At 44.1% G+C, this 13976-nt stretch overlaps 1 protein-coding gene and 2 non-coding genes across 3 annotated transcripts; all 3 read left to right on the top strand.

Moving 5' to 3' along the window:
- The first annotated feature begins 1064 nt into the window (after positions 1-1064).
- Tsr1 (TSR1 ribosome maturation factor) lies at positions 1065-13940 on the top strand. The gene is made up of 15 exons (XM_008828804.3): positions 1065-1222; positions 1388-1491; positions 2022-2232; positions 2331-2465; positions 3203-3627; positions 5514-5673; positions 6201-6358; positions 8179-8372; positions 9360-9522; positions 9778-9888; positions 10428-10560; positions 12528-12644; positions 13038-13178; positions 13288-13362; positions 13488-13940. Exons 1-15 carry the CDS (start codon positions 1126-1128, stop codon positions 13664-13666), a joined length of 2403 nt encoding a protein of 800 aa, XP_008827026.1. The 5' UTR covers positions 1065-1125; the 3' UTR covers positions 13667-13940.
- Positions 9988-10080, top strand: LOC115069563. Its single transcript, XR_003848814.1, has one exon. It is a non-coding gene; the product is annotated as a small nucleolar RNA SNORD91 family (small nucleolar RNA).
- LOC115069562 lies at positions 10686-10779 on the top strand. The gene has a single exon (XR_003848813.1). It is a non-coding gene; the product is annotated as a small nucleolar RNA SNORD91 family (small nucleolar RNA).
- Positions 13941-13976: the final 36 nt, after the last annotated feature.

Here is a 13976-nt window from a genome sequence, read left to right as displayed (position 1 = left end):
AGGCCCGGCCCCTTCCCACAGCCGGCAGGGAGGGGGTGTGCGCGCGCTGCGACTGGGGCGGGGGGAAGTCGAGTCAGGGCTCGCGTAGGCTGAGGGCACCTGGGGGCGTCGGGCCCGCGCGCCTCTGGGACCGTTGTCATGGCAACCGGCCTGCTCTCGCCTCGAAGGTGCGAACCCGCATTATGAGCGCTGGGAGTAGGCGGTGCGCCCGCGGAGTGGACGGACGCCGGCCACCAGGCTAGGTGCCGCTCCACGAGTCGCTGGGAGGCCAGAATCCCCGCACCTGCACACGGGGAAGGGGAAGCCAGCGTCGGGCGCTTGGTCCAGTCACCCCCGCCCCCGCCCCGGAATCTCGCTGCTTGTCCTTTGCTTTCAGTTGCAAGGCCGGTGGGGGAAAAGTGGAGACCCGGAGCCCGAAGCCCCGGGCGCCACGTCTGGCCGTGTTGAGGGTTGTGGGGGCCCGAGGTGGAGTCGACAGAGAGCACAGAACTTGTGCGGAGCCGGGGAGGGCGAGACAAGATAACGTAGGGAATTAAAATACTGAGGGAAAGAAAAGGTTGTCCAGTGATAACACGTCACTACTTCATAAAGATCAATGGATGTGCAGAATCTCGGTGACAGATGGCCTCTGGCACGAAACGAGGAGCTTTAGAATACCTTGTATATCATGCAACTTTTCTTTTTTTTTTTTTTTTTTTTTGGAGGCAGGGTCTCCCCGTAGCCCCAGCTGTCCTGGAACTCACTATGTAGACCAGGCTGGCCTTGAACTCACAGAGATCCGCCTGCCTCTGCCTCCCGAGTGCTGGGATTAAAGGCGTGCGCCACCACGCCCGGCTTCATGCAACTTTGTAGGGCAGAAATTGAAGGAGCAGAATGTCCCGCGTGGAACCAGAGCCCAAGCCGGGACACAGTACATCCGGTGCCTTAAAGCCCCCAACTGCAGAACACAGAATGGGAAAAGTTCCCACGGTGGTTCTGCCAGGGCACCCGTCACTCACCAGCTGGTGGAAGAGACCTCGCGAGAGGGCACGGGAACCCCGCCGGTGTGAAGGCCCGCCCCTACGGGAGGGCCGGAAGCGCTCATTAGGTCCGGAAGTGGTGCGGACTTGGTGCACGTGGGCCGGCATGGCAGCGCACCGCTCTGGCCCCCTGAAGCAGCAGAATAAAGCGCATAAAGGCGGGCGACATCACGGGCGAGGGTCCGCGCAGCGGGAGAGCAGAGGTGAGTAGACGGGAGAAAAAGGGTAATAGCTAGTATTCACGGATTCCCGTGTCTGGACTCAGCTGTGGGCCTGGGGCCCGCTCCAAAGCGCCTTTTAAAAGTGGGCCGGGAAGGGGTTGGTCTGATGAGGCCGAGCAAAACGGCCCCTTCTTATCTGCCTTCTAGGCAGGGTGGAAGTGAAAGTCCTGTGCAAGAAGGTGAAAAAACAGCTTAGCCGATTAGACCAGAGGCATCGCGCCAGCCAGCTCCGAAAGCAGAAAAAGGAGGCGGTGAGAAGAGTGCGGGTTGGGAAATGGTGTGGCTTCTGAATGAGTCTAGGTGGATAAGGCTTCAAACTAGAAAATGATCCCGGAATGAGGCGGAAACGAATAAGCCCAAAGCACTGGTCGGGCCTGCAGGTCTACATTTCACCTAGAGCATTCGCTGGTCTGAGGCCCTGCCACACTTCTTGACATACACACGACCTTTAAACAAGAAAGCCATTGCATATCACTCATGTGGCCTGTTGCTCTCGCAGTATGCATTGTTTTTGGGGTTTTTTTGTTGGTTTTTTTTTTTTTTGACATTCTGTGTAACTCTGGCTGGCCTTGAAGTCACAGAGATCTGCCATCCTGTCTTCTGAGTACTGGGATAAAAGGTGTGTCATCACATCCCGCAATTCTGCCCTTTGTTTTGCTTTAAAGTTTCCTTGCTATTTTTACACTCAAAGGATTCTGCCTCAGTGCGGCAGCTGCTTTGTTGTTGGAAATGCAGTAGTGGAGCAGGGTGAGAGATGTTCTTGGAACTTTTCAATTCCTAGGTTCTGGCAGAGAAGAGACAGCTGGGCAGCAAGGATGGGCCACCTCATCAGGTGCTTGTGGTGCCTCTGCACAGCAGGATTTCCCTGCCAGAGGCCCTTCGGCTGCTTCAGGATGAAGACTTGGGAACAGTGTACTTGAACGAATGGGGAAGCTTTATGCTACTAAGCCCCCGTTTAAAACATCGGTGGTTTTTCACATATGCAAAACCAGGTTGTAATACACAGTATTTTTCTATTCTTACGTTTAAGTAGTTATGTTTCTTTATAATGTGCCAACTAGCTTTTCTTCCCTGTGTTTTCTGTCTCCAGGTGATCTGCATACTGTGTTAGATTTGGCCAAAGTTGCTGATACCATCCTGTTTCTCCTCGATCCACTAGAAGGCTGGGACAGCACTGGGGATTATTGCCTATCTTGCCTCTTTGCTCAGGGACTTCCCACCTATAGTAAGTGAGATGGAATATTGGAGGCCAGAAAAGAAAGTAAAACAAGAGTCTCCCTGGAACTCACCCAAATGCTGGCTCACCCAGCCCTATGTGCTTGGCATTTGATTTAGGAATACAACTGATGGATAGTATTCCATTAGTGATTTCACATTATTAGTCAAGGTGATTTAATTTCATTTGCCCAGAGGAAGAATAATATGAAGTTGTACCTTACAGTGACATTTCTTTAGGGTTAGCTAAATGCTGAGTTTCCCAGTGGTCTCTGAGATCACAGTGGAGCTGTTAGGTTGTTTGTGAACTGGAGAAGGATTTTCAAGTAGTAAAGAGGATAGGAGGGCTAGAGAGATGGCTCAGCAGTTAAAGAGCGCTGACTGCTTATTCAGAGGACCTGGGTTTGAGTTCCAGCACCCACATGGTGGCTACAAACCGTCCTTAACTCCAGTTCCAGGGGAATCGAAGCCCTTTTCTGACACGGGTGCACTCACATGCAAGCAATACACTCATACACATAAAAAAATTTTTTTAAAGTTTATAGTTGCCGGGCGTGGTGACGCGCACGCCTTTAAGCCCAGCACTCGGGAGGCAAAGGCAGGCGGATCTCTGAGAGTTCAAGGCCAGCCTGGTCTACATAGTGAGTTCCAGGACAGCTGGGGCTACAGGGAGACCCTTTCTCAGAGAGAGCCCCCCCCCCCCAAAAAAAGTTGATAGCTTAAACCCTTTCTTTCTTCTATTTACAGCACTAGCTGTCCAGGGGTTTTCTGACCTCCCACCAAAGAGACTAATTGATGCCAGAAAAAAGCTAAGTAAAGCAGTGGAGAAGCGCTTTCCTGAGGACAAACTCTTGTTACTAGACAACCAACAGGAGGCAGGAATGCTGCTTAGGCAGTTGGCTAACCAAAAGCAACGGCATCTTGCTTTTCGGGATCGGCGAACTTACCTCTTTGCCCATGTTGCTGATTTTGTGCCTAGTGAAGAGAGTAACTTGGTGGGGACCTTGAAAATCTCAGGCTACATTCGTGGGCGAACTCTGAATGTAAATAGCTTACTGCATGTTGTTGGACATGGTGATTTCCAAATGAAACAGATAGATGGACCTGTGGACCCTTTCCCTTTAAATCCTAGAGTGGTTAAACCCCAACAGGAACAAAGCTCAGCAATGGAGGTAAGGGTTTTTTTCCTCCCATTTCTTGATCAAACCCAAAGCTAGGCAGGCACTCTACTACTGAGCTACATTTCCCATCCAAGATTGTTGATTTTTTTTTAATTGATTTTAAAGCCGGGCATGGTTGTGCACACCTTTAATCCCAGCACTTGGGAGGCAGAGGCAGGCGGATCTCTGTAAGTTCAAGGCCAGCCTGGTCTACATAGTGAGTTCCAGGACAGCTGGGGCTACAGGGAGATCCTGTCTCCAAAAGACCAAAAAAAAATTGATTTTAAAACTACAAAACACACTTCATATGTGTGGTCACAGGACAGCTTATAAAATTCAGTTCTTTCCTTCTACCATGTTGGTCCAGGGATTAAGTTTGGCACCTCAGGCTGGACAGAATTGTGGTTTGTTTGTTTTTTCTTGAGGCAAGGTCTTACTGTGCACCCTGGATGGCCGGGAACTCACAGAGATCCACCTGCTTCTGCCTCCTGAGTGCTGGGATTAAAGGCATGAACCACCACACCTGACATAGATTGTTTTTAAAAAGCATATATTATAAAGTTATTAAAGTTGACACAGGATGGAAACAAATTCCAGAGTATGCACATTTAGGTCACTGAGGAGACTGTTAGTTTGAAAAGACAATAGTCAGCAAGTATCCAGCACTTTCTAGTTACTCTTCACTACTCTTGGCTCTGTGTTCATGGAAAGCACAAGACATGGCCACTTTCCTCAAAGAACACTTGGATTAGAAAAAATAGCAAATACCTTTGATAGTAAAGAGTGAAATAGCCTGTACTTAAGGTATTTGCTGTGAAAATTGAGATACACTAGCAAGCTACACACAAGACATCAGAGTCGAACCAAGTGTGGAGAAGGAGGTGTGTGATTTATGAGTTCAACAGAGGAGACAAAATATGTTAAAGACAGCATATATATATGTTAGAGACCATATGAGCCTAGGCATGATGATGCAGCAAGTGGTGGATTCCTTTTGAGTTATGGAGTGAGGAATAGGGCCTGGAGCATGGCTCAGGGCTAAGAACACTTGCTGCTCTTGCAGTTCCCAGCACATGGCAGCTCATAACCATCAGTAACTCCAGTTCCAGGGGATGCGATGCTCTCCTTTGGCCTCCAGGGACACCAGGTATACATGTGGTGCACATATATGATGCAAGCAAAAAAAAGTTTTAAAAAGCATTGGGCTCGAGAGATGGTTCAGCAGTTAAGAATCATTGCTGTTCTTCCATAGGACCTTGGTTCGATGCCTAGCATCCACATGGTGAAGCTAACAACCATCCATAACTTCAGTTCCAGGGGACTCTGACACCCTCGTCTGGCCTCTGGGCATTGAACACCCATGGCACACTTAAATATATGTAGGCAATACACTCATAACACAAAATATAATAAATGAAGTATTTTTTTTTAATATGAATTAGGAATATAATGACGAGATAGTCCCGATTAGAAAAGACCTCAAGGGGCTAGAAAGATGACTCAGTAGTAAGAGCACCGTTTACTCTTATAGAGGTCCAAGGTTTGATTCCTGGCACCCACATGGCAGCTAACAACTGTCCCTAACTCCAGTTCCAGGGAAATATGACATTCTGGCCTCCTCGGGCATTACATGACATGGGTGTACATATATACATGCAGGCAGTACACTCATACACACAAAATAAAAATTAATTTTTTTTTTTTTAAATCGAGCTAAGCAGTAGAGTTGAAATGTTAGTCAAATAGCTAGTTGAAACTGGCTATTTGAAAGTTTTTGACATGCTTTGGTTTCCTGTTTAATTTGTGAGGGCTGATTTCTGGTTCTTTCCGATCACTGTGTTAGATTTGCTATACTTTTGGCTAATGTTTGATGGCCATTACCTGCTTTTGCTTTCTAGATTTGTGCTACAGATGCTATAACTGATATGAATGAAGACCTTAAGGTTCTAATGAAGGCAGACCCTGATAGACAGGAGTCTTTACAAGCAGAGGCTATTCCAGATCCAATGGAAGGGGAGCAAACCTGGCCCACAGAGGAGGAGCTGAATGAGGCAAATGGTTGGTACTGGCAAGCATCTTACCTGACCTAGAAAATTTTGCTAGCTCTTTACATGATAGCTTCTCATCCTCTAACAGGGATGGATGAGGAAGTGATAGAAATTCTGTTATTCCCCTGAACTGCCAAATACTGCATGATTATACTAAGCAAACACTGGACACAACTTTGCTTCATTACTCAAAATCACTTTCTGGCTTTCTGTTTGTTTTCATAACCAATAAAACGTAGAATCACCATGGGGTTTATTTAGCTGTGTAAATGGTGCTAATTGTGAGGCAGCTATTTTTTTCCCTCCTTGACACAGGGTTTCACTGTGTAACTCTGGCTGACCTTGAACTCACTTAGAGGCACCGGCCTATTCCCAGTGCTAGAACTAAAGGTGTGTTCCACCACATCCCACCCAAAATTAAATTTGGAAGTCTGCTAGTTTCTCATGTTGCAAGCAATGTTTAATAACCTGCGTAGATGAGAATGCTTATGGGAAAGGAGGTATAAAGCTTACCTAGTTTTTTTTGAGTTCTTACAGACTTATTAAAGCAAAGTTCCAGGGTAGTAAAGAAGGTCCCTAAAGGAACATCCAGTTACCAAGCTGAGTGGATTTTGGAGGAAGGTGATGAAAGTGGCAGGGAAGGAGATGAATATAATGATATACAGCATGAAGGTTTTATGGAAGAAGAATTTCAGGTAAGAGGATTGAGCTACCTATGTATACCGCTTCAAAAACAAGCCAGTGTGTAGTCCTGACCTTTTGAGGTGTATGTTGTCAACTGCTTAAGAATAACTAATTATAGAAAATGAGACCTGTTTTATGACTTAATTTTTTATTAGAATTTATATTGTGGCTGGTAAAGTGCTTGTCATGTAAGTGGGAGGACCCAAGTTTGAATCCCCAGAACCCACATAAAGCCAGATGTGGTTATGTATGGCTGCAATCCCACTGCTCCTATGGCAAGATGAGAGGCAGAGACATAGTCCCTGAAACCTTGAGGACCAATGAGCAAACAACAAAAGAAGAGATACTATCTCTAGATGGAAGGTGAAGACAGACACCCAACTTGTCCTTTGACCTCCATATGCATGCCTGTTCCTATACATACATGTGCCCACACACATAAACTAAAAGAAAGGTAATACTGGTTTGGAATCAGTGTCTAGTAAAATTATTTTACTGGCCTTCGGGACAGATATGGGTAGATTTCTTTTGAAATAGCTGCGTTTTTTTTAGGTGGTCTTGCTAACCTATGGCTGACCTTGAACCCACAGAAATCCTGCTTTAGCTTCCCAAGAGCTAGGATCATAGGTATATGATACCATACTTGGTTTTTGTTTTGAGGTCAGCACATTATTTTTGTTGTTTCTGTTTCTTTTGGGTTTTTTGTTGTTGTTGTTTTTGCCAGAAGGTCTCATGTATCCCAAGTTCTAAGCAGCAGAGATGCCTCTGACCTGTTGATTCTTCTGTCCCCCACCCAGTGCTGGGATTATAGGAGTACCCTACTACACTTGTTGGTTTTAATGTACCACAGTCCACCAACTGAGTTGCATCCCTGCCTCTTTGCCTGGCACTTTATGGTTTTAGCTTTTTTTAAGAAAAAGAATACTTTTTATATTTATTTATTTGGTGTGTGGAGTAAGGGGACAACTTGGCTGGAGTCACTTCTCTCTTTCCACTCTTTAGGTTCCAGGGATAGAACTCAGGTTTGGCAGGGTTGGCAGCAAGTACCTTTAACCACTGTGCTACCTTGCCAGTGTTAAGTTTTTAGTTTCTTGAGGCAGGACCTTAGTATCTCAGGCTACCCTTAAACTCTATAACTGAGGATGACCTTGAACTTTGGATCCTCTAGACTCTACCTCCATGCTAGTATTATAGGCATGCGCCACCATGCCCAGCACTCTTACCAACTGAGCTATCTCCTCAGACCATTTTTAAAAAATATTTTTATGTGGCTGAAGAGATGGCTCAGTGGTTAAGAGCACTAAGTGCTCTTACAGAGGACCTGGGTTCGATACCCAACACCCACATAGCAGCTACAAACTGTCTTTTAACTCCAGTTCCAGGGGAATCTGAAGCCCTCTTCTGACCATGACACAGGTGCCCTCACATACATGCAGGCAATACACTCATACACGTAAAATAAAAATAATAAAATATTTAAAAGATAAATTTTTATGTGTATGAGTGTGTTCCCTGCATGTATGTAAGTGCACCCATATAGTACAGTGCCTACAGAAATGAGAAGAGGGTGTCAGATCCCCTAGAACTGGGGGGTGGTTAGCTGCCATGTGGGTACTAGGAATTGGATCTGGGTCCTCTGCAAGAGCAACCAGTGCTCTTAGCCACTGAGCCATCTCTTCAGCCCTCTTTTGTTGTTTTGTTTTTGAGACAGAGTCTTAGTCTATTGCCCAAGCAGGCATCCAACTCACAGTGATCTTCCTGCCTCGGCCCTCTGAATGCCAGGACTAGAAGCATGTGCCACAATGCTCACTTGTAATCCCTTACTATACAGAGTGAGAGTGGTGAAGAGGAGGAGGAGGAGTGTGAAACTATGACCTTAGGCGAGTCTCTACATGATGATCTATATGATGAGAAAGTAGATGAAGAGGCTGAGGAGAAAATGTTGGAGAAATATAAACAAGAAAGACTGGAAGAGATGTTTCCAGATGAAATGGACACCCCCCGTGATGTGGCTGCTAGAATTCGGTTAGTCAAAAGTCTGAATTCAAACAAGCTTTTATTTAAAACGTTTATGGCTTCAAACTAAGTCAGCATGATGCAGAAGGAAAAAAATCACATTGTCCTTGTTCCTGGAGGGCTAATACTCTACATGGGAAGGCAATACACCTGGGAAGCAGTATATAGACTGGTTTGGAGGACCCTAATGAAAGAAATATTAAGAGTAATTACAAATACTTCCTACAGGAGTATACTGAGTGCATGTATATGTTCGGGAGAGTTTTAGACTGTAAAAGTAAAAGTAGGAAGATGATCTTCTGGAAGCAAGCCTGGCTGGAGCCAGAGTTTATGTTGGATCACAGAATGATTTTTTTTTAGTATACTGAGTGCATGTATATGTTCGGGAGAGTTTTAGACTGTAAAAGTAGGAAGATGATCTTCTGGAAGCAAGCCTGGCTGGAGCCAGAGTTTATGTTGGATAACAGAATGATAAGGCATTATCATTTCTGAGCCACATTCCCTGACAGGCATTATGAATACTTTATTCCTTGTGTGAAGCCTAGGTTGGTTCTGAAATAGGAGTTAGAAGCTATTTACAGGATGGCTTTAGTGTAAACTATTTGGGGTTATTTGTTGTAGAGAGAGGGTCTCATGTTGGCCAGGCTGGCCTAGAACTCCTAATCCTCCTGCTTCCACTTCTACAAGTGCTGGGACTATAGGTGTGTGCTACCATGTCCAGTACTAGCAATTAGATTTTGATATATAGTGATTAAAGACAGAGGTTTGCTTTGTAGCTCAGACTGGCATGGAATGCACAATCCTTTTACTTCTCAGGCTCCTGAGTACTGGGATGACAGGTGTTTACTAGAGAGCCAGGCTTAAAGACTTGTTTGGTTTTGCTACCACTGAGCTACATCCTATGATAAAGAGTCTTTTAAGTTAGAGCCTTAACCATTTTAGAAGTGATGTGAGTCTTATATAGCACCATCTTAATCTCAATCTCCTATATTCTAGATTTCAAAAATACCGAGGCCTCAAGAGCTTCCGGACATCTCCTTGGGACCCTAAGGAAAACCTTCCTCGAGATTATGCTCGCATCTTTCAGTTTCAAAATTTCATTAATACTAGAAAACGGATCTTTAAAGAAATTGAAGAAACAGAAGCTGAGGGAGTTGAGGTACCTGTCTTCTTTTCCAGCATATAATTTGTTTTTATTTGACACCAAATGTTGCCTACTTGAGTAAAGAGGTAGCAGAGATAATTTAACTGAAAAAGTTGAACCTGGATAGTTGAAACATCCATGAACGTAAGTCTTGAATAGTGAGGGTTGGTTTTAGTATAGTGTAGGAGACTTTCTACGCATTTGGAGAAATGCTTTATTATTGGGACATTAAGGGTAACCCTGTGATTGTTCTGTGCTTCCTCCTGGCAGGTTGGCTGGTATGTCACACTTCATATCTCTGATGTCCCTGTCTCAGTGGTTGAATATTTCAGGCAAGGAGCACCCTTGATTGCCTTTTCTTTGCTACCTTATGAACAGAAGGTAAATCAGTATTTTGTGGGAAATGGAAAGTTAGGAATATTTTTTCAAACCAGTCATGACATTTTGCTCATTGGGATTCAGTCTTGGTGATTTAGGAATCAGAGAAGTCAATGATGGTTATGCCCAAAATGTCTGAACCTGTCTGAAGCATCTCAGTGATGTAGTCTGTGTGGTTCTGAGACTTCTCTAAGAAAGGTATGTTTTTCAGATCAGAACAAGAATTAGCCATCTTAAAAATAAAGGTTTATGGGCGATGCACAGATCTGTTTTCTCTAGGTGACCAGCAGACATGCACATTGGGAGTGGGATACATGACAGCCTTTGATTGTGGTAAGGGTTGATGAGGCATGGAGCATTGACCAGGCCTATTGCATTTGTATGTAGTGGATTAAAAGGACAACTATAGGTATCATCATCTACACGATAACATTAACTAGCATGGTCAGTTCTTAGAATGAATTTGTTGTTTGTTTGGCTTGCCTTTCAGGTTAGCCTGTTGTATTCGTAGACTGAGAAGCTCTTTCTTATTTGGTCCTCAGATGTCAGTATTGAACATGGTCGTGAGCCGGAACCCTGGCAACACTGAGCCTGTGAAAGCCAAAGAAGAACTGATCTTCCACTGTGGATTCAGGCGCTTCCGAGCCTCACCTTTATTCTCTCAGCACACTGTAGGTTAGTGGGGAAGCTGCTAAGTTCATTGTCTCTTGTTTTTTTGGGAGACTGACATTTGGGTGAAGGCAGAATACAGCTTGAAATTTGAAGGTCTCTGCAATTTTGAGGTATTTTCAGTGTTCTGGCTTAGGAGCCAATGATGTTTTTATTCAAAATATCTGAACCTGTCTGAAGCATCCAGTGACGCAACTTCTTTGTGGTGCTGAGGCTTCTCTGCCATGAGTATTTGTTCCACAATAGGTTTTAAGTCAGATTTGGAAGCTTTAGGCGTAAGAATGTGCGGTAATTGCTAACTTGAGGCTTTTGAACATTACCAAAGCTTACCTTCAGTGATGGCAGGAGAAAGATTAAGGCAGTGTCAGTGGTGCTCTGGATAGTTTTTATCGTCAGTTATGCTAAGGAAGTTCTTTGTCTTTGGGACAAGTCTGTCTTACTGCTTGTTTTTGTAAACTTTTATTGGAACAGGGCATATCTCTTAATAATTTTATGTCTGTATGTATCTGTGTGTGGGTTTGTGCATGTGAGTGTACTGCTGGAGTTACACACTTCTGTGACCTCCCTGACATAGGTGCTGGGAAATGAACTCAGGTCCTCTGGAAGAACAGTAGGTTCTCTTAACCACTGAGCCATTGCTGCCCTCTCTGCCGCCCCCCCTTTTTTTTTTGGTTTTTGAGACAGAGTCTCCCTATAGCCCCAGCTTGTGTGGAACTCAAAATGTAGACCAGGCTGGGCTTGAACTCACAGAGATCTGCCTGCCTCCTGGGTGCTGGGTTTAAAGGCGTGAGCCACCACACCTGGCTCCTTATTTACTATTTTTATTTATGCACTAAATTTTTGAGAGACAAGGTCTTAATATGTAGCCTAAGCTTGCCTCAAATTTGTGATGTGGTTTTTTTTTAGCTTCAGGGGTTACAAGGGTACACCACCATGCCCAGCTCACTATGGATGCTTTTGTTATGGTGGCACAGTGGCAGAGTTGACGGATTAAATAATTGGAATACAAAGTACTGTGGGGTTGGTGAGATGGCTCAGCAGATAAAAGTGCTTGCTGCTGAGGCTGATGACCTGAGTTCAATATCCTGACCCACATGGTGGTGGGAGGAGAGAACTGACTCACACAGGCTTTCCCTCTAACCTCCACTTGTATGCTGTGGAAATAATAATGCATTACAGATGAACAGCAGTCTGATCAGTGTTCATGAACATGTCTATGCTACTTTTCTACAGCCAACATAGGAGATCAGCCACAACAAAGCTGTAGGTTAGGAGTATTGAGTACCAGATCACCTGGAGAACTTTTTGAACCTCAAATTTAGTCAAGCTTCAAGATCCTACCCTCAGTTGAGAAATCATTGGTAGGACTGGGTTATATCTTTTAGTTGTACTGACACAGGAAAAAATTTTATTTGAAACTTAAGGGTAAAGAAACAAGTTGAAGCTGGTGCATGCATGTAATTCCAGTGGAGGTAGGGGAGGATTAAGAGTTGAAGGTCATCCTACATATAGCAAGTTCAAGACCAGCCTGGGATACATTCGCGTTTGTCTCAAAAACAAAAAACATTTGGAGGAGATGGCTCAGCAGTTTAGAGCATACTACTATTGCAGAGGACCCAGATCAGTTTGCAGCACCCATGATGGGTCTACCTGTAAGTCTAGCTTCAGGGAATCTGATGCCTCTGGGCTCTTGGGCACCTGGCACTCTTGTGCATAAACCTATACACAGACACACACAAAATCAAATGAAATGTTTTAAAAACAGAACAGCTGTTACAGTTAGCCTGGGGACATAATGTAGATCATGGTATAGTATTTACTCAGTATGCCCAAGGCTTCCAGTTTTGATGGCCAGAATTTTAAGGGGGTGGTGGTATGTGTGGCAATGATAACAGCTTTTGACAGGCCTCTCTGGATTGCCTATGGATTTTAAAAATGTTTTGTGTTTCTTTTTTTGATCCTTATTTTGGAAGCTGATAAACATAAATTTCAGAGATTCCTGACTCCTGATGCAGCCTTAGTGGTGACAGTGTTTGCACCAATCACTTTTCCTCCTGCATCTGTGCTGCTTTTTCAGCAGAAAAGCAATGGTAAGTTGAATTTACAGTGGTGAATAATAGACCTACAAGTATTTAACTAGGATTTTCACTGTTTCCTGAATTTAGACTTAGGGGCCTAATGTTATTAAGAAGGTATTGATGGTTTTCAAGATGTCAATCTTAGTCTAAGCCAGGATGATAAACTACTTTTTTTATCTTGTTTCCAAACTTCAGGGGCTGCTCAGATTATATTTAGGGTTGAAGGACTGGTTCAACAGAAATCTCTTTAAGTGGTCTTTTGTGAGCTCAGGAAGATAGCATAGTGCATTGCTACTTTAACATTTCTCCAAGAAAATCTTGCAAAGGTCTTTAGAATAGATTAGAGCAACAAGTGAAGGATTTGGCTTATAGATAGATGCATTACCAACTACTCTCCCTTCCTAGGAATGCACAGCCTCATTGCTACAGGCCATCTGTTATCGGTAGATCCAGACAGAATGGTCATTAAGAGAGTTGTTCTGAGTGGTCATCCTTTCAAAATTTTTACTAAGATGGCAGTAGTTCGTTACATGTTCTTCAACAGAGGTAGGAATGAAGGGGAACGGGATCTGATTTCCTTTGTGGAAGGAAGCTTGGGCTTAGATTTTGTAGGTAAATGCTACATCTTGGTCTTCTTGGTATGTTCCATTCTTAGAGGATGTGATGTGGTTTAAACCTGTGGAACTGAGAACCAAGTGGGGCCGCCGGGGACATATTAAGGAGCCTTTGGGTAAGAGAATGTGGGATTCCCAAATCCTCATTTCCCCAGTTAACAGATGACTTGGGTTGGAAGTTCACAGCTTTAAAATTTTTCACTTTCACTTAGACCAACTCGCCTTGCTTTCTAAATTCTAGGTACCCATGGCCACATGAAGTGCAGTTTTGATGGGAAGCTGAAATCTCAGGATACAGTACTAATGAACCTCTATAAACGAGTTTTCCCCAAATGGACTTATGATCCATATGTACCAGAACCAGTAACTTGGGTGAAGAGTGAGATTTCCTCAACAGTGTCTGAAGTGGACATGGAATAATGGTTTCTATGGGATTCTGTCTTACTGCTACATCAGCACTCCAGTTGTGGGAGTCTGCAGACTGTGGTCAGATAATTTGTGGTTTCTGTTTCAGTTGCCCATTTACAAAAGTCTTTATCTGGGAATTAATACATGTCTCAGCTAAGTATGGAGGTTTTTATACAATTATGTGATCCCCAACCATAAATCTTACTGAAGTGCTTGTTCTCCATTAAGATTTTGAAAACCCTAATGTTTAAGGAGAGATTGAAAATAAAATTTTCATCTAGAGACACAGAATCTTGTCTCTTTTGCGCAAATTAAACAGACT

This window comes from Nannospalax galili, unplaced genomic scaffold (assembly GCF_000622305.1).
Source record: "Nannospalax galili isolate Female #2095 unplaced genomic scaffold, S.galili_v1.0 scaffold212, whole genome shotgun sequence".
NCBI lineage: Eukaryota > Metazoa > Chordata > Mammalia > Rodentia > Spalacidae > Nannospalax > Nannospalax galili.
Note: the sequence above shows the minus strand (reverse complement) of the source record. Positions and strands in the feature narration are given on the sequence as shown.

Excerpts from the sequence above, each read along its gene's own strand:
- Tsr1 (XM_008828804.3), top strand. The coding sequence starts at position 1,126 with ATGGCAGCGCACCGCTCTGGCCCCCTGAAGCAGCAGAATAAAGCGCAT. Across the intron at positions 5,674-6,200 it reads GGAGCTGAATGAGGCAAATG|ACTTATTAAAGCAAAGTTCC; the intron begins GTTGGTACTGGC and ends GAGTTCTTACAG. Across the intron at positions 13,363-13,487 it reads ACATATTAAGGAGCCTTTGG|GTACCCATGGCCACATGAAG; the intron begins GTAAGAGAATGT and ends TCTAAATTCTAG.